The sequence below is a fragment of the Plectropomus leopardus genome, chromosome 5 (genome assembly GCF_026936395.1).
Source record: "Plectropomus leopardus strain MGB_pleo_1.0 chromosome 5, ASM2693639v1, whole genome shotgun sequence".
NCBI classification, from domain to species: Eukaryota; Metazoa; Chordata; class Actinopteri; order Perciformes; family Serranidae; genus Plectropomus; species Plectropomus leopardus.
In genome coordinates, this window is record NC_142180.1 from 6,314,012 (window position 1) to 6,335,230 (window position 21,219).

Sequence of the window (21,219 nt, forward strand, 5' to 3'; positions counted from 1 at the left end):
TAAGTGTAATTTGGAGGAAAGACGCCGACGAAAGCGCAATTTCAACCGTTTAATGTTTATAGTTTACTTAAACGTTTACATTTGCTTTTATTTGAGTCGTCGGGACATTATTTATTTGTAAGTTTTAAGTTTGCAAAGGCCTGTATACTTTTTGATAACTGTGTGTGAACAACATCGATTTATATTTACGACAACACGAGCCTTCGGACTTCAAGCCAGCCTAACGAAGCCAGCCAAGTCAACACAACGGTGAGTAAAACAGTATTTAACAGTAAAAACGGCAATTTCTTTATACACAAGGCGTCTAAAGCGGCTTTTAGAAGACATATAGAAGAAGCCACGACAGTATATAATCAAATTAGTGTAGATATAAGTATACGTTCATGCGTTCACCCATTCTTGAGAATTGTGACAAATCATGTCCAAAAAAACACAAACAAAAACTATAACTTGACAACACAATGAATTTGTTTTTGGGGTGAAATATAATTTAAAAAAATATGGAAAAATAATATTTCGATCTGCTTTCACCTTACATACTTGTAAACGTACTGTAATGTTTTATTTTTGTTTTAAAATATAGGCTATTGTTTTCAATTTATGAAAATGTTGGCTGATTAAAGATGTGTCCTAGATTTTTGTCAACTCTGTCCAGTTTCTACATAATTTAATCAGACATAAAGGAGCTCTGACTATATACAGAGCTGTATAATAGACTATTTACACATTACTGGTGGACAATATGAAGCAGAGAAGGCACAATGTAGTTCACAGTTCTAATATCAATGCCTATTAGTTGAATTACAAACAATGCATCGTATTGTTATATTCTGTGAGTAATTTGAGTAATTTTAAATTTGAATCCAAAACATGTTCAATAACATGCTTCTGTCAAGTAAATATTGTAGTAAAATATTTTCCTCTGAAGTAGGAGTAGAAATAGGTTAAACGATAAGTAAAAAGTATACCAATGAATATTGAAGTGCTTTAGGGTCCTTTTGTGAGTTTTGTTTTGGGTACAATGAGTTAAATTGAGAGATGATTTAATATTTTATTTACAAGCCAGTGTTGAGAAAGCTTCAGCAGCAATGCCACAGACAGATCAGCCCGTTACCATCTTTTGAATGGGCACTGCAGTGTGACAAATAATTATAAAAACTATTTTACCATATGTTGTGAAAAGTTATTTAAAAAGTCTAAATATAGGATAAAGTAAAAAAAAAAAAAAAAAAGAAAAAGCGTCATAAAAAAGTCATACTTCATTGTAAGTCATAAAGATTTCATTGTATTTTGTGTTATGTCAAAATAATGAAGGTCATAATATACTATGACGTTAAAAAGTTTGAGAATGACATCTAAAAGTCATGAAGATGTCATACTGTAATGTTAACATGAAAAGGGATAATACGTTATAATTAAGTCATAAAAATATATTATGTCGTAAAAACAATAATAAAAAATGCAATATTATCATATACTGTAAAAAAGTAAAACAAAAAGTTGTGGGAACGTATGATGTAGTACGTCCTTAAAAAGTAATTAAAAGTCGTAGTATTATGTAACAGAACAAAATAGTACAGATGTCATAGCATTTTATGCCAAGAAAAATAGAAATAAATCAAAGCTTAATATGTTGTAAAAAAAGTTTTTTTTATGGTGTAGTATGTTGTAGAAAAAAAAAAGAAAAAAAGCCATAGTATATAAGTCTTAAAAATTATTTTAAATTTTCATATAATCAACTGTCATAAAAGAAAAAAAGTTATGGAAAAGTCATAGTATTATATGATGTAAAGAAAAATTATTAAATAGTTAGTAGGTAAAGTATGTATTTTAAAATGATTTTAAAGTGATATTAATGACAAATCATGTCATAAAATAGTACTAAAGAACTCATAGGATATTTTGAAGTAAAAAAGTCGTAAAAATGTCAGTATATTGAAAAGTATTTTACAAAAGTAACAGTATAGTATGTCAAAAAGAAAGTTTAAAAAATAGTAATAAAAAAGTAATAGTATGTTATGGAAGAATTGATTTAAAAAAGCCAAATATACTGTAAAGTTTTAATTAATTTTGTCATTTTTCATAAAAGAAAGTATAATAATATGTGATTTAAAAAAAGTCAGTATAGTATGTTGAAAAATCGAAAATTCAGTAAAAATATAGTATGTCCAAAAAAACAGAAAAAAAGTCATAGTAAAGTACATGTCCAACATATGACTGAAAAGTCATACTATAGTATGTTGTCCAAAATGTGACACAAAAATAATATTATGTTATGTTATCCAAAGTTGTCCTAAAAATTTAGCATGTAATATGTCATCCAAAATATGAAAAAAAAGTCATAGTATTGTCGTCAAAACTAAGATACCAAAATCATAGCATGTCATCCAAAATATGCCAAAATAGTCATAGTATAGTATGTTTTCCAAAAACATCACAAAACATCATAGCATAGTATTACATCTCAAAGACCTTATAGTGATATTTTTTGTTTACTATATGAAAAAAAGTAAAAAAGTATAACATGATGTCCACAATATTAGTAAAATATCATAGTATCACATGTGGTCCAAAATCTGAAAATAAATCATTGTATACTGTTTCATCCAAAAAATCACAAAAACGCCATTGAATAGTCATCAAAATGTGACAACAAAGTCATAGTATAGTATGTCGTCCAAAAAATCAAAGAAATGTCAGAGTGCAAATTATGGGCCAAAAGCTCATAAAAAATGTAATAGCATAGTATGTTATCAAAAGAACAACATACATACTATAATATTATAGTATGTCGTCCAAAAATCACTAAAATGTCATACTGTAATATGTCGTCCAAAATTAGACAACAGTGTCATAGTAAACTGTGTGGTCCAAAATATGACAAAAAAGTCAAGGTTTAATATAATTTCCAAAACATGAAAAAAAGGTCACGTTAAAGTATATCGTCCAAAGTATGACAAATAAGTGACACTATAGAATGGCGTTCAAAATATTACAAAAAAGTAATGGTATGGTATGTTGTCCAAAATATACCAAAAAATCCTAGTATAATATGTCATCCAAAGTATGCTTAAAAAGTCATAGTAGAGTATATCGTCCAAAATATGCCTAAAAAAGATACTATAGGATCCAGAACATCCAAAAAAGTAATGTTATAATATGTTCCCCAACATATGCCATGTAACGTCATACTACAGGATGTCATAGAAAACATAAACAAAGACGTAATAGTGAAGAATGTCTTCAAAAATATAACTAAAAACTCACAGTGTAGTATTTTGTCCAAAATATGCAAAGAAGTTAGAGTATATTATCTTCTCAAAATATGCCTAATTAGTCATAGTATAGCATGTTGTCCAAAATGAGCCTTAAAAGTCAAATTATAGTATGTTTCAAAAAGATGCCTTAAAAACTCATAGTAAAGTATGTTGTCCAAAATATGCCCCAAAAGTCATGCAATAGTATGTTGTGAAAAATATGTCTAAATCGTCATATTATTGTATGTACCCCGAAATATGCCAAGAAAGTCATAATATACTATGTTTTCCAAAAATGATTTAAAAGTCTTAAAATAATATGTCGTCCAAAATATGAAAAAAAAGTCAAAGTATGATATGTTGTCAAAAATATGCCAAAAAAGTCATAGTATTATGTCATCAAAAATGACCCAGAAAGGCACAAAAACATCATAGTATAGTATGTCATCAAAAATGACCATTAAAGGTCATTGTATAATATGTCAAAAATGACAGAAAATGTCATAGTGTCATAGTGTGTGGAAAAATTTCAAAATATGACGTCCAAAAAAACAGCTGACAACCACATACAATAGCATGTCAAGATACGTCATAGTATAGAATGACAAAAAAACTGTCAAAACATCACGATATAGCATGTCGAAAAATGTCCAACAATGGTAGTCATAGTATGACTGAATCATGATATACTGTGACCTTTTCAGTGTCAGTTGTTTTTGGACATTTTGGACCAAATTTTGGTCGTATTATGATGATTTTAAACGTTTGTTCAACATTTAATACTTTGATGTGTCTCAGCATTCTACTGTATGTGGTTTTCAGATGTTTTTTGGACAAGTCATATTTTGACATTTTTCCACATACTGTAGTATTGCGTTTTCGGGATTTTTTTCCAACATGCTATATTATGATGTTTTTGGCAGTTCGTTCGACATTCTATACTATGACATGTCTCGACAAGCTATTTTATGTGGTTTTCAGCTGTTTTTGGACATTTCATAACCACATAAAATACCACATAAAATAGGATGTTGAAAAAATGACCGAAGACCTCATAGTATAGTATGTTGAACAATTCACTGTGACGTCTTCGGCCATTTTTTCGACATGCTATATTATGATGTTTTTGGATGTTTTTTAAACATTCTATACTGTCATACTATACGTGTCTCGACATGGTATTTTGTGTGGTTTTCATTGGTTTTTCTGGTCATGTCATATTTTGACATTTTTCAGCATACTATCGTATGGCGTTTTTTGGTGTTTTTTCAATATGCTATAATATGATGTTTTTGAACATTTGTTCAACAGTCTATACTATGACATGTCTCGACATGCTATTTTATGAGGTTTTAGGATGTTTTTTGGACATGTCATTTTTTGACATGTTGACATACTACACTATGACGTTTTTAGCCGTTTTTTCAACATGCTGTATTATGATGTTTTTGGACGTTGGTTCAACATTTTTATACTATGATGTGTCTCAACATGCTATTTGATGTGGTATTCAGCTGTTTTCTGGACGTCATATTTTGACATTTTCCTCATACTATAGTATGGCCTTTTCAGTCATTTTTTCGATATGCTATATTATGATGTTTGTGGCCATTTGTTCAACATTCTATACTATGGCATGTCTCGACATGCTTTTTTATGTGGTTTTCCGCTGTTTTTTGGACGTCGTGTTTTGACATTTCTCGCCATACTATAGCGTGCCGTTTTTTCCGTCGTTTTTTAGACATGCTATATTATGATGTTTTTGGCCGTTTGTTTAACATTCTATACTATCACGTGCTATTTGATGTTGTTTTCAGCCGCTTTTTTGACATATATTATTTTGACATTTTTTGCCATACTATAGTATGGTGTTTTTGGTCATTTTTTCGACATGCTATATTACATTTTTTTTTAGTTTTTTTGGACAGTCTATACTAAGACGTGTCTTGACATGCTATTTCATGAGGTTTTCAGCTGGTTTTTGACATGTCATATTTTGACATTTTTCAACATACTACACTACGATGTTTTCGGTCATTTTTTGACATATTATATTTGGATTTGTTTATTTTACAATTTTTTCGACATTCTGTACTATGACGTGTCTTGACATGATATGTTATGTGGTTTTCAGCTGTTGTTTGGACATTTCATAGTTTTAAAAATTTTTCGCCATACTATAGTATGGTATTTTTGGTAGTTTTTTGGGACATGCTATATTGTGAATTTTTTGGACATTTGTTCAACATTCTAGACTATGATGTGTCTCAGCAGCTGTTTTTTGGACGTGATATTTTGCCATTTTTTGCCATATTATAGTATGATGTTTTGACTTGCTATATTATGATGTTTCGGGCCATTTGTTCAACATTTTTATACTATGACGTGTCTTGACATGCTATTTCATGAGGTTTTCAGCTGTTTTTTGGACATATCGTATTTTGACATATTTTGACATACTATACTTTGACATTTTCGGTCATTTTTTCAACATGCTTTATTTTGCTTTTTATATTGCTATATTATGATGTTTTTGGCCGTTTGTTCAACATTCTATACTATGATTTGTCTCAACATGCTGTATGTTATTTAATGTGGTTTTCAGTTGGTTTTTGGTCATGTCATATTTCGACATTTTTCACTGTACTATAGTATGCCATTTTTTGAATGTTTTTTCAACATGCTGTATTATGATGTTTTTTACTGTTAGTTCAACATTCTATACTATGAAGTCTCTTGACATGCTTTTTAATGTGGTTTTCAGCTGTTTTTTGGACTTATTATGACATTTGTGGACATACTGTAGTATGGCGTTTTCAGTCATTTTTTCAACATGCTATATTAGTATGTTTTTGGCCACTTCTTCAACATTGTATTCTATGACGTGTCTCGACATGCTTTTTTTCCGTGGTTTTCATCAGATTTTGGACGACATACTATACTACGACTTTTTTACATACTATAGTATGACTTTTTTGTCACATTTTCAAACACATACTATAGTATGACTTTTTTTGTCATATATTCGCAGACAAACTATAGTATGACATTTTTGTCATATTTTGGACAACACACTATAGTATAACTTTTTTGTCATATTTTGGACGACACACTATACTATTACTTTTTTATTATTACCATATTTACCATATTTTCTTCGACATACTTTACTTTGACTCTTGTGTTATATTTTGGAAGAGATACTAAAGTGTGATTTTTTTGTCATATTTTCGTCGACATACTATAGCATGACTTTTGTGATATTTTGGATGACATACTTTTACTATTACTTTTTTGTTATATTTTCGTTGACATACTATAGTATGATTTTTTTGTGATATTTTGTGTGACATACTATACTATTCCTATTTTTTTTATATTTTCATTGACATACTGTAGTATGACTTTTTTGTCATATTTTGGACAACGTACTACACTTTGACTTTTTATCATGTTTTTGACAACATACTATTGTATATTTTTTGTCATTGGTGGACAACATATTATACTCTGACTTTTTATCATGTTTTTGACCACATACTATACTATGACGTTTTTGTCATATATTCGCAGACAAACTATAGTATGACCTTTTTTTCATATTTTCAACGATATACTATACTATGACATTTTTGTCATATTTTGGACGACATACTATAGTATGACTTTTTTGTCATATTTTGGACGACATACTATACTATTACTTTTTTGACATACTTTTCGTCGATATACTATCGTATGACTTTTTTGTCATATTTGGACATCATACTATACAATGACTTTTTTGTCATATTTTGGACAACGTACTATAGTATGACTTTATTGTCATTTTTTTGGACTACAAACTATGGCATGACTTTTTAGGCATATTTTGGACGACATACTATGTTATGACTTTTTTTTTCATATTTTTGCCAACGTACTTCAGCATGACTTTGTGTTATATTTTTAAGGACATACTGTACTGTGACTTTTTAGTCATATTTTTGCCGACATACTATAGTATGAAGTCTTGTCATGATTTGGACGTTATACTATACTATGGCTTTTTTGTCATATTTTAGACGACATACTGTAGTATGACTTTCTTGTCATAATTTGGATGATATACTATACTTTGACTTTTTTGTCATATTTTGGACAACATACTATTGTTTAACTTTTTTTGTCATTTTTAGGACCACATACTATGCTATGACTTTTTTGTCATATTTGGAAGACATACTACAATATGACTTTTTCTCATATTTTGGACGACATACTTTGTTATGACTTATCATACTTTGCACGACATTCTATACTATGACTTTTAATTTATTTTTATTGACATATTTTCGTCGACATACTATACTATGACATTTTTTCATATTTTGGAAGACATACTATACTATGACTTTTTTGTCACATTTTTGACCACATACTTTACTATTACTTTTTTGTAATTTTTTCATTGAAATACTATAGTATGATTTTTTTTGTCATATTTTGGATGATATACTATACTATTACTTTTTTGTTATATTTTCGTTGACATAGTATAGTATGACTTTTTTTGTCATATCTTTGGATGACATACTATAGTATGACTTTTTTGTAATTTTTTTGGACTACATACTATGGTATGACTTTTTTTTTATCATATTTTGGACGACATACTATTGTATGACTGTACTTTAGTATGACTTTTTTTTTTTTTTAAGGACATACTGTACTATGACTTTTTAGTCATATTTTTGCCAACATACTATAGTATGAATTCATGTCATAATTTGGAAGGTTATGCTGTACTATGACTTTTTTTGTCAAATTTTTGAAGACATATTATACTTACATACATACTGTTGTATATTTTTTGTCATATATTTGGACAACATACTATACTATGACTTTTTTATCATATTTTTGACCACATACTATACCATGACTTTTTTTTCCATATATTCGCAGACAAACTATAGTATGACATTTTTGTCATATTTTGGACGACATACTATACAATGACTTTTTTGTCATATTTTCATTGAAATACTATAGTATGACTTTTTTGTCATATTTTTGTTGAAATACTATAGTATGACTTTTTGTCATATTTGGACAACATACTATTATTATATATTTCGGACAGCCTACTATAATATGACTTTCTTGTAATTTTTTTAGGCATATTTTTGATGACATACAATAGCAAGACTTTTTTTCATTTTTTGGACGACCTACGATGTTATGACTTTTTTATCATATTTTGAACGACATTCTATACTAAGACTTTGTTGTCGTAGGTTTGAAAGACATACTATACTGTGACATTTTTGGTCATATTTTGGACGACATACTATTGTATGACTTTTCTTTCATTTTTTGGACCACATACTATACTATGACTTTTTTTGTCATATTTTGGAAGACATACTGTAGTATGACTTTTTTGTCATATTTTGGACAACATACTTTACTATGACTTTTTTGTCATATTTTCATCGAAATACTGTAGTAATACTGTATCATATTTTGGATGACATACTTTTTTGTTATATTTCTGTAGTATGACTTTTTTGTCCTATCTTTGGATGACGTACTATAGTATGACTTTTTTGTCATATTGTGGACGACATACTATACTATTAATTTTATTGTCAGATTTTTCGTTAATATACTATCGTATGACACTTTTGTCATATTTTTGACATCATACTATACAATGACTTTTTTGTCATATTATGGACAACGTACAATAGTATGACTTTCTTGTCATTTTTTTGGACTACATACTATGGCATGACTTTTTAGGCATATTTTGGACGACATAAAATATTATGACTTTTTGTCATATTTTGGACGACATACTATGTTATGACTTTTTTATCATACATTTGATGACATTATATACTATGACTTTGTTGTCATAGGTTTGGAAGACATACTGTTCCTTTTTTGTCATATTTTGGATGACATACTATTGTATGACTTTTTTTTCATATTTTTGCCAACGTACTTTAGTATGACTTTCTTGTTTTATTTTTAAGGACACACTGTACTATGACTTTTTAGTTATTTTTCTGCCGACATACTATAGTATGAATTCATGTCATAATTTGGAAGGTTAAACTATACTATGACTTTTTTTGTCAAATTTTTGAAGACATATTATACTTTCTCTTTTTTGTCATATTTTGGAAGACATACTATACTATGGCTTTTTTGTCATATTTTGGACGGCATACTATTGTATGACTTTTTTGTCATATTTTGGACGGCATACTATAGTATGACTTTTTTGTCATATTTTCGTCGATATACTATAGTATGACTTTTGTCATATTTTGGACGACATACTATACTATGACTTTTTTGTCATATTTTCGTCTATATACTCTAGTATGACTTTCTTGTCATAATTTGGACGATATACTATACTTTGACTTTTTTGTCATTTTAGGACCACATACTATACTATGACTTTTTGTCGTATTTTGAAGACATACTATACCATGACTTTTTTTGTGATATTTTCTTGGACATACTATAGTATGACTTTTTTGTCATATTTTCTTGGACATACTATAGTATGACTTTTGTGTTATATTTTGAAAGAGATACTATAGTATGACTTTTTTGTTATATTTTGAAAGAGATACTATAGTATGACTTTTTTGTCATATTTTCTTGGACATACTATAGTATGACTTTTTTTGATTATTTTGGAAGACATACTATACTATGACTTTTATCACATTTTCCCAAACATACCATAGTATGACTTTTTCTGTTGCATTTTCAATAACATACTATACTATGACTTTCTTGCCATATTTTCAACAGCATACTATTTTCAGATTTTTTTGTCATATTTTGGAAGACATACTACACTGTGACTTTTTTTGTCATATTTTGGACAACATACTATTGTATGACTTTTTTTTCATATTTTTGCCAACATACTATAGTATGAATTTCTTGTCATTTTTTGGACCACATACTATACTATGACTTTTTTGTCATATTTTCATCGAAATACTGTAGTATGATTTTTTTTGTCATATTTTGGATGACATACTTTTTTGTTATATTTCTGTAGTATGACTTTTTTGTCGTATCTTTGGATGACGTACTATAGTATGACTTTTTTGTCATATTGTGGACGACATACTATACTATGACTTTTTTGTCAGATTTTTCGTCAATATACTATGGTATGACATTTTTGTCATATTTTTGACATCATACTATACAATGACTTTTTTGTCATATTATGGACAATGTACAATAGTATGACTTTCTTGTCATTTTTTTGGACTACATACTATGGCATGACTTTTTTTTTTATCATATTTTGGACGACATACTATTGTATGACTGTACTTTAGTATGACATAAAATATTATGACTTTTTTATCATACTTTTGATGACATTATATACTATGACTTTGTTGTCATAGGTTTGGAAGACATACTATACTGTTCCTTTTTTGTCATATTTTGGATGACGTACTATTGTATGACTTTTTTTTCATATTTTTGCCAACGTACTTTAGTATGACTTTCTTGTTTTATTTTTAAGGACACACTGTACTATGACTTTTTAGTTATTTTTCTGCCGACATACTATAGTATGAATTCATGTCATAGTTTGGAAGGTTAAACTATACTATGACTTTTTTGTCAAATTTTTGAAGACATATTATACTTTCTACTACTATAGTACTACTATAGTATGACTTTTTTGTCATATTTTCGTCGATATACTATAGTATGACTTTTGTCATATTTTGGACGACATACTATACTATGACTTTTTTGTCATATTTTCGTCTATATACTCTAGTATGACTTTCTTGTCAATTTGGATGATATACTATACTTTGACTTTACTGTCAAATTTTTAAAGACATACTATGACTTGTTTGTCATATTTTGGACCACATACTATACTGTAACTTTTTGGTCATATTTTGGATGACATACTATTGTTTGACTTTTTTGTCATTTTAGGACCACATACTATACTATGACGTTTTGTCATATTTTGAAGACATATTATACCATGACTTTTTTTGTCATATTTTCGTTGACATACTATAGTATGACTTTTTTGTCATATTTTCTTGGACATACTATAGTATGACTTTTTGTTATATTTTGAAAGAGATACTATAGTATGACTTTTTTGTCATATTTTCTTGGACATACTATAGTATGACTTTTGTCATAATTTGAACGATATGCTATACTATGACATTTTGTACATTTTTTGGAAGACAACCTATACTATAACTTTTTTGGCAATTTATTGGACAACATTCTATACTATGAATGTTGCCTCACAGGCATATTTTGGACTACATGTGAATGTATCAACAGATCAATTATAAACGATGGAGATAAAAACAACTCTGCCTGCTGCACTGCATTCACTGACCAGTAAAAACTTCAGATATTAGAAAGACACCACAGATGACAGGTGAAACAAAACACAACGCCCGCCCCTCCTTCCATAAATACACTGGCAAAAATATGAAAGTTATTGTATATTATGTTGTCCAAAATATGAAAAAAAGTCATAGTATAGTATGTCTTCCATAGTTTAGTACATGACAGAAAAGTCAGAGTATAGTATGTCGTCCACAATATGACAAAAAAGTAATACTATAGTACGTCATCCAAAGATACGACAAAAAAGTCATACTACAGAAATATAACAAAAAAGTATGTCATCCAAAATATGACAAAAAAAATCATACTACAGTATTTCGATGAAAATATGACAAAAAAGTCATAGTATAGTATGTGGTCCAAAAAATGACAAGAAATTCATACTATAGTATGTTGGCAAAAATATGACAAAAAAGTCACAGTATAGTATGTCTTCCAAAATATGACAAAAAAAAAAATCAGAAAATAGTATGCTGTTGAAAATATGACAAGAAAGTCATAGTATAGTATGTTGTTGAAAATGCAACAGAAAAAGGTCATACTATGGTATGTTTGGGAAAATGTGATAAAAGTCATAGTATAGTATGTATTCCAAAATATGACAAAAAATTCATAGTATAGTATGTCGTCCAAAATATGACTAAAACCTCATAGCATAGTATGTCGCTCAAAATAGGCCTAAAAAATATGCGAACAAAATTAAAGTATAGCATGAAAAATAAGGTAGAAGTTGAAAAATCCATGATACCATTCAACCCTGTCATAAAAAAAATAAAATTTGCTGTCCATCTGTTTCTAAAGAAATTGTTTTTAAAAACTCCTTTCTGCTGGCGTTGATCCAATACGTTTCAAAAGGACAGCTGCACACAGCAGTTACACGAAAGAGCTTTATTAAATGGAAACTCACACAGGATTTGTAATGCAGGGTAATAATACTGGACAGTTAGCGTAGATACGGAGAGAAAACACAACTTGCCTAAAACACGATGGCTGTATGCCAAGACGATGATGTTTGCATAGAAGTCCCCACCCAGTGCAACTGCAGCAAAGGGGGTAAGACAGGGGTGTGTCTATGGAGACATTTAAAGGGACACAACATGAATTTCTACATAAAGTTATCTTCAATCTGAAGTCCATTATCGTTCTTCTATGTTCTTTCATCTATTAAAACAGGATCTACGCCTGCTGGATAAATAAAAAGTTATATACAATGAGAAATTAAACAGGAGGATGATGGAAAAGTAGCTACAGAGGTGGGGAGGGGGCGTTATTAGATATGAAGCCATGCAGTAGGTCAGATTGAAGCCGCTTTTTGGCAGATCCAGGACCAGTTGAGCAACATCTGTTGATTAGAGCCAGATGGTAGGAACTGATCCTGGTTGTATGGTTCAGATGTGAGGCAAGAAGTAAAAGAGTGCTTTGCTAGTTTCCTGTAATAGCCCTTGTTTGTCGTGCGTGTGTCCAACTGACAGGAACACACCTGAGCTCCTGCACAGGTGACATCCAGGGGGTGCTGTGAGGTTGTGGTCTTCCTCTGCCCCCCCCTGCTCGTTGTTGTCGCGCCTCTTTGAAGGTAGTATAGATATATATTCAGAGCCCTTTGAAGAAGTGTGAAAAGATCTTCTCTGTGTGGTTTAGTGAGGAATTGTTAGTCCAGTTTGTGCTCTCCCAATTAGAACAGGAATATGTTTGTCAGGAGCCCCTCGTGCACCGTGGGGTCAGAGTTTGTGTGGTTGCCCAAAAAACAAAAAAAGAAAAAAAAAGAGACTTGGTCTTAGTTAGGAGGAACAGACTTTAGTCTTTGAATCCCTTTTAACCCATTTCATGAGTGGTCTGTGCCATTCCTCCAGTTTGTTCGTAGTTTTCCCTTAAAGGGTCGCTATTCCAGTTGTAGATAGTTTTCTTAGAGTAATTATACTCCACAAAGCGCAAAACATCAAAGGCACATACATGATATTAACTTTTTTGCTACATGTGCCCACTGCTCCCTTTTTTCCATCCGTATAATTTTTTTATTCCATCCACTTGTGTAACCTGAGTTTTCTTCTCCCTTATATCCTGTTTTTCTTACTAAAGACCAAAACACAGTAAGAGTGAACCTGATGAGCTTCAAGGCGCACTGGACTGCCATCTGCACTAAAAAGTTCCACTTTTTAAAGGTTTTAAGGAGCAAACAGGCCTAAAAAACTGGGCTGATCACAGGACAAAGAAATTGATCCTTTCTTAGCATGTTTTTTTTCCTCTCATTATCATGTTGGATATTGTTATTGTTTGGTTGTGAAAATTGACCAGATATGCTTTAAGTGTCAATTTTAAGATTTATTTTTGACTTCATGTTGTAGTGGCAACTGACCTGCCCAACACTCATAACAATTACCTAATATTCACTTCATTAATTGTATAAAACTCAACCGCACCTACCCATCATGATTACAACTGCAACTAATGATTATTTTCTTGATTAATCAACTAATTGTTTGGGTGATAAAATGTCACACAGTTTTTTAAAGAAGCGGTGCTTAGGACATCTAGCCAACGTGAAAATGCGAATGGCCCTGTCTAGACCCAGTGTTTGGTTTGTCTGTTCTGTTCTCCGGTACAAACATGGCAGACCTATTAAATGAAATTTCTGCCAGTATATACTCTATATCCTACACACTGGACTCTATATCCTACACACTGGACCTCAAATATTTCTTAAAGTTCAAACTGGCGTCTTCAAGTAGTTTGCTCTGGCTGTCCAATAGTCCAAAACCCCAAAATTATCTATGTATGCAACTCAGAGAAAAGCAGCAAATGTTGAAAATGTTTGTTTAGAAATGACAAATGATTAATATTCTGCTGATCATTTAATGAATCAAATTGTTTCAGCTTCAATTAAGACAGTGAAGTTCACAGTCCATCCCTGGACGCTTCACTCTTCCTGTTTGGAGAAATCAGGAGAAACTCATCTCCAGTTTGCTCTCACTGTGTTTCAGTCGTAAGTCCATGATTGTTTTTATAGCTTAGTATTTGTGAGGTTTCACTTTTTAGTCCATGAGATGCTTATTTGTCACTTTTTGTTCTGCTGCTCAGCTCGGTTCTATGAACTCTCACATGTGACTGTGGCAGAAGGTGTTTTAAATTCCAGTTATGAGTGGATTGCATGTCGCTGCTGTAGGAACATGTTGTCTCTGCAGGCTGCCGCGGCACAGCTCTGGTGGCAGCGAGTGTCAGGCACCATTTGTGTGAGTGTAGCGCCCTCTGCTGGACTGCAGGTCTAGCTTCGCTTTGCTGCCACCTGCTGCCTCAGCTTCTCCCGCCTCTTCTTCTCCATCAGCCTGGAGAAGCATCAGAGAATTACCGTTTAGTGTGTGAAGGGTCCTGCTGTGTGTATGGCTGTGTGCTCTCATGCAGTGTCAACTCATGCATGTGTTTATGGACATTTTTGTAAGTCTTCAGATGAGAAAAAAATCTTATTTAGGTTTATTAACCTGTAAAGAGCAAGATGGATAAACTTAGAATAAATTTCATTAAGTTTAAAAAATGTCTACTTGTTTATTCCACAATTTGAGGTAGCACTACTCTAATAAATACACTAATAATAAAAATAATGATGATAAAAAATACTAAAATAAAGTTATGCCTTATAAACTATATTATTCTATATGCATTATAAACACCATAGACAAAATTAAACTGGTAAATGATTTGCTGAAAAATTCACAGAAATCTATTCCTATCATCCCTGCCTCGCAAATATTAATATGTTAACTGAAATTCTTTGGGATTTTGGACTGTTTGTTGGATAAAACACGACAGTCCAAGATGTCCTCTTGGACTCTGGGAGCTTGTGATGGGTGTTTTTGATATTTGCTGACACTATATAAATTAAACAATCAACCAAGAAAACAGTTAAACAATAATTATAAGTTGCAGCTCCACAAAAACATCAAACACAGCGTGTTTGGTCCAACTAACAGTCCAAAACACAAATAACCTACAACAATATAAACAGCTAATCCTCACAATAAAGAAATTGGAACCAGAAATATTTGATCTTAATTTTTCATTAAAATTCTGTTGGATCAACTTGTCGTTTTTCAGCTACAAACAAACATAATAATACATTAAAAACACATGAAAATGAAACAGGTGTCTTCAATATGCTTTCTTCTCAGTGTTCGGGGTGTGTGATCAGTCACCTGCGGTTTCGAGCCTCCACCAGCTCACTCAGCTGGTCCTGAGCCGCTCTGAGCTCCTCCAGACTCTGCTGGTAGCTGAGATCCCCAGAGCCCGACCTCTCCAGGAGGGACACCTGGTTGGACAGCTCGCTGGTTCGATCACGCAGCCGTTGGATGGACATGTACATGTTCTCATCGTCTTCCTCCTGCAGCCACAGCGGAGGACAGAGAATACCAACGCAGTGAGTTACCTCTTACCATCTCTCTCTCACTCTTGCCCTCTACCTCTAGCATCTATTTATTACGTGGTGCTGAAATGATTAACGTTTTAACAACAGCATGCATTGATTTCAAAGATTTATTTGAATGTAATGACATAAAACCATCCACAAAGTCGCTCTGCTACGTTGCAGTGCCTCTTGTACAATGAGGTATTCATTATGATGTTTAACACATGGACAGCTGCTGAGAGGAGCCGCAGCGCAAAGTGCTGGTCCATTTCTATTTGAACTGCAGCCTCTCGCACTCATGCACACACCAGGTGATGGCAGTTGAGTCCGGGAGGGTTCAGGGCTCATGGTCAACATACATGGAACATGGGCGAGGTTCACATCCGTCCCTAATCATCTGAAGCTGCTACACTGACCACAGAAGCCATGATTGTCCACACACTCGTTGCACAGCTCTTGTGTATTTTTTTACCTCGGGGTCATTCCATGCCATCTCACCCAAAACCCAGAACTTTATCCACTTCATGTCATGGATTTTATTGAAGAAAAAAAAAAACAAAATGGGGAAACTTCTCTTAAATTCACATGACTGTAAATTCCTGCAGCTTTACTCTAAATACTTTTATAGTCTAAGTTAAACATTTTCAATGTTGGCTTTTAGAGCTCTGTATGTGTACTCTAAACCTCACCAATCACTCATTTTTTACTGGATTGGGTTGAAACTTGTTCTGAACATCCAAGAGACCCTAAGGAAACTTGGCAACATGTTTTTACTTAAACAGCTGTCTCTAAATGGTCACAGTAATCAGATAAATAACAGGAAGTCACTTTTTACCAGAACAAAGAATCTGTCATTTTCAAAAATGTAGATGTCCACTTGTTTTGACTTTCTTACAACTAAATGTCTATGATGTGTAGTATAAATATAGTTTTATTACATCTATAAGTTATTCCATCCTGCATAAAAACTGGGTGCTACAGATCTTGCTAAATATAGCCACAGAGCCAAAAACCACACTTTTTTATTATACTTTTGCTGTAGATTTTCATAGAACGGATTATTCCAATTTTGTTGAAACTTGTTTATGTGAAACTAATACTTATAATTTCAGACAGATGTAAAATTACTCCATCATTGACTAATGTTTTGAAAACAGATAATTTTGCATACCATTCACTGGTGTAATATCACATTCAGTAGTTTTATTTCATCTGTAGATATTTGTACTGTGTTGAACTCAAGGTTTTCTAACTATTTGATACCTATTGAGTCTGTTTTTCTTTGGGTTCAGGAGTGTTACAAGCTACAGCTTAGGATGAGTTGGTCTGTTGCATACTACATGACGTCATCTTGTTCAATATCTAGTTTTATCAAACTATACACACAATATTTCACCATTTTTAACCTTCTGAACATCAACTAGTAGCGTTAAAAAATAGTCTAGGCTTATCTACAGATCTATATATTTATATATCTATCTATCTAGATAGATATAAATGGATAGATAGATAGATACCTATCTATATATATATATCTTAAGGAAATGGCAGGGAATCACACCGAGGTAAAAATACACGACCGTGTGGACAAGCATAGCCTGTGTGGTCAGAGCGACAGCTTCAGATGATCAGGACGGATGCTGCTGCGGGCATGCTGTGAGAGACATGATGAAACCTCATTCGTGTTCCATGTATTTTGAACGTAAATCCCGAACCTTCTCGGATGCATCAAAAACACCTGGTGTGTGTGTGAGTGCGGGAGGCTTCAGGGGGTAAAATAGAAGTGGAATGACACTTTGTGATATATCAGCTTACATTGACGACACCAAAACAAGTCATGTACAATTGAGAGAGTTTGGGTCTTTTATTTTTCTACCTTCTGCAGGGCTAAGGGACTGATCTGAATGTCTTTTAGGCTCTCGCCTTGCAGAGTGGACGAAAGGTGATTGACAAATCAAAACAGTATCACTAAGTAGTTGCGGTTGCTCCTTTTTTGCTTATTTTCTTAACCGCTTCTGGGCCTCCCCTGGTAACCCTGTATGAAAAATCACAATGCTGTGAATTGATCATTCAAAACTAGATAATTACTGAATTAATATAAAAAAAGAATATAGACCAAACACTGACATTATTGCAGCATATCTGCACTGAAGTGATAGTTTTGGCTCACTGGGAAGCTCATTGCCTGCTTCAAAGATAGATTTAACATGAATTGGTACTTGTTAGTGTTAAAGGGATAGTTCAGGATTTTTGCAGTGAGGCTGTATGAGACACTTATATGTAAAGTCAGTGTGTTAGATACAGTAGCTAGCGGTCGGTGCGACGTCATGTTAACTGGACACTGTATTTAGAGTGTTTTTACCATGAAGTTTTGTTTCAGTCAGATCACGTAATAGCTAACACACTTTCTGACCCGAACAGCTGACTGGCAGCGGCTGAGAAATGTAGCGACAAAGGAAAAGGCTGTGTGATGGTGAGGTAAGGGGTGACAGTACTCTAAAAAAAGACCTACTTAAAAAAAACAGTATCAGTCTAAGTGGACGCTATATTTAAAGTGGCTAAATATGTTTTGATATCAGCCCCTGTGGGGTGCACACCCCGTCTGTTTCTGCAAACCAGGAGTGTGTGACCACCAGCTACTGTATGTAAGATAAGATAGATGAGACGGTACTTTATTGTCCATTTTCAGGAAAGTTTGCCTTACACCCTCGAGCTCTCAGAGGCAGAGTGGGGGTTACTGGCACAACTTCACCAGCTTCCAAGGTGCTCAGAGAATGAAGAAAGTCTTAAAAAGGTCAAAGAGTTTTAGCAACACTTGTAGTTTAAAGATCAACTTTATTAGATCTACACATTTCTGTGTGTAAAATGACAAACCGAAATGCATTGGTCTAATTAAGTTGTTCTTTAAACTATAAGCGTTTTTTGGAGCTCTTTGACCCCTTTAAGACTATCCTCAACCTCTCAACAAGCATGAAATGCACTGACTATATAGAAGTATCTCATACAACCTCACTTCAAAAATCCTTAACTTTCTCTTTAATGTAATTTGGACCTTTTTTGGTACCCAACCCTACTCTCTCCCTACTTGTGCATAAATGCTCATAAAAACAAAAAAAATAGTGTCTACCTTTGCATTGACAATCTCTATGTGGACCAGAAGTGATGCCAACTCCAGCTCCTCACTGTAGCTGTTCTTCAGAGGGATGCTTCTGTAGCCTGAAAACACACAAGATGCATTTATATCAACAGGTTGAACAATATTTCTTGGTACTCAGTGTGTTTTTGAAAAGCTAAGCCTTAGTGCTGGCCTCTTCCTCAGACCAACAACTAAAGTTGTTGGTTTTTATAAACATGCTTAAGCTATGGCATTAATCATAATTCATTGTGAACATGGGTTGGGCAGAAGCACCTAATGTCAGTCTGAGTTATTCACCGACCTGTTCGCAGCAGGCGGACGGGGTAGGTCGCCTGTGCCAGGAAGTTGGGATCACTGAACATGTCCTCCTCATAAACAGTGAAGCGCAGAAAGGAGAAGGTGGGGTTGTGGATGTCAAACACAAACTGCTTCTGCACCCACACAGGATTCAGACCGTTATCAGCTGGGAGGAAGAGGAGACAGTTAGTACATTAGGGCTTTTAAAAGCATGAATGGAAATCAAGCATGTGTTGATTTTACACCACTGTGATCAGGAGACACCAGCTGTCTCACCTACAACATCTGTCTTGCATTTGCAGCTGTCGTAATCAGCTCCACAGATCTCCACCTCCACAAAGGGGCACACAATGCTGCGGCCATTTTTAGGCAGATGACGGGCTCCCAGCACCTGATCCAGGAACAGCGGAAGAACGTGAAAAGCAGGTACAACAACACCACAACAAAAAATGTTGTGGACAGGGTCTTATGGATATTCTTGATTTGTTATAATATAGAGGTAGAATGCCCCAGCAACCTCAAGTCAAGAATATCCATAAGACCCTGTCCACCTATAAATCATTATGAGTCAGATCTATAATGGTTTATGACTACTGATGTGTGCATCAGTGAGCATTATGTGTGTTAATGAGTGGATTCATAAAGCATTATTAATGCATTATAATTCACTATGAATGCCATCATAATGCATTAGAGATGTGGTCTTCATGGAAAGTACTAGTTCTAATCAGACTGAGAAGTTGTTTTTTCGTGTGTTCTCTCTATGATCAAGCTGACCTGTAACTGGATGGTGATTGGCTCCACATGTAAGGTGTCCTTGTCAAAGGGGTCAAAGGAGTCGTCTCTCATCACATCAGGCTGGGGAACGAAGCCACTGCAACCTCCGAGCATGAAAAAGGCCTGGTTCAGCTGCATGGGTTTGTCTACACACACACAAACACACAGTTACACTCATGTTAGGCAGGGGATAGGTAACTGCTGTGCTGACCCTGCCTTTGCAGACTAGCTCTGGGGACACGGACGTCACTTCTCTGGTGGGGAAGGAGCCGGAGTTTGTGTGGGAGGTGGAGCTGTACCAAATAGATACAGTCGGGCAAACCCTGTGAGGAACGGCATGCTTGGGGTTTTGTCGATTGTTTATAATAAACACCATGTTCGACCATAAGGAGATGTATTATTGTACTTGGTACCATCCTAGGCCAAACATAGATGATCGACTTTGTGGCTGTATCATCAGATGTGCAGCCGTATGACTTGGACACTCGGGTAAAGGGAGAAACAGAGCTGTCAACTGATCATATATACATATATATGTGTGCGCACACACACATATATATGTATATGTGATCTGTGATATGTGATGAAAATAAACTCCCTATCTGTGTGAAAACACTGTGGAAAATTTGTTTCTATGAAGTCTTTGTACTTTAATCTCACTAAACATTCACCTACATCTAGATTTGTAAACTGACCTGGAGTCTGGAAATTGAGTGCGACGAGCTGGGAGCCACAGAGCCACATGGGCAGCGGGTCGTAGTTGGATGAGTCCAGCCTTTGTCCTCGGGGATAAACTCTGGAAAGCTGACGGCGGTTGTACTGCAGGAAGCGTTTCCCTTTGCTACGCGTTGCAAACTTCTCTGCCTTTGTCTCCGGGAAGGAGGACATGTCCCGGTAACATGCCCTCTCTGTCCCGATCTCTGGAAGTG

At 33.5% G+C, this 21,219-nt stretch overlaps 1 protein-coding gene and 1 long non-coding RNA gene across 3 annotated transcripts in view; one reads left to right on the forward strand and one right to left on the reverse strand.

Moving 5' to 3' along the window:
• The first annotated feature begins 11 nt into the window (after positions 1-11).
• On the forward strand, positions 12-21,102 carry LOC148189513 (uncharacterized). The gene is made up of 5 exons (XR_015776575.1): positions 12-249; positions 15,848-16,092; positions 19,816-19,939; positions 20,286-20,430; positions 20,972-21,102. It is a non-coding gene; the product is annotated as an uncharacterized LOC148189513 (long non-coding RNA).
• LOC121963117 (1-phosphatidylinositol 4,5-bisphosphate phosphodiesterase gamma-1-like) overlaps positions 12,561-21,219 on the reverse strand; it is a 47,417-nt gene continuing 38,758 nt past the window's right edge. For both annotated transcript variants that reach the window (XM_088077429.1, XM_088077430.1), the window contains 7 exons: positions 20,986-21,210; positions 20,291-20,436; positions 19,790-19,904; positions 19,518-19,679; positions 19,208-19,296; positions 15,872-16,056; positions 12,561-15,007 (listed from right to left, as the gene is read on the reverse strand). In XM_088077429.1, coding sequence (XP_087933555.1) covers positions 14,947-15,007; positions 15,872-16,056; positions 19,208-19,296; positions 19,518-19,679; positions 19,790-19,904; positions 20,291-20,436; positions 20,986-21,210 — 983 coding nt within the window. In that variant the 3' untranslated portion in view covers positions 12,561-14,946. The remainder of the gene's footprint in view (positions 15,008-15,871; positions 16,057-19,207; positions 19,297-19,517; positions 19,680-19,789; positions 19,905-20,290; positions 20,437-20,985; positions 21,211-21,219) is intronic.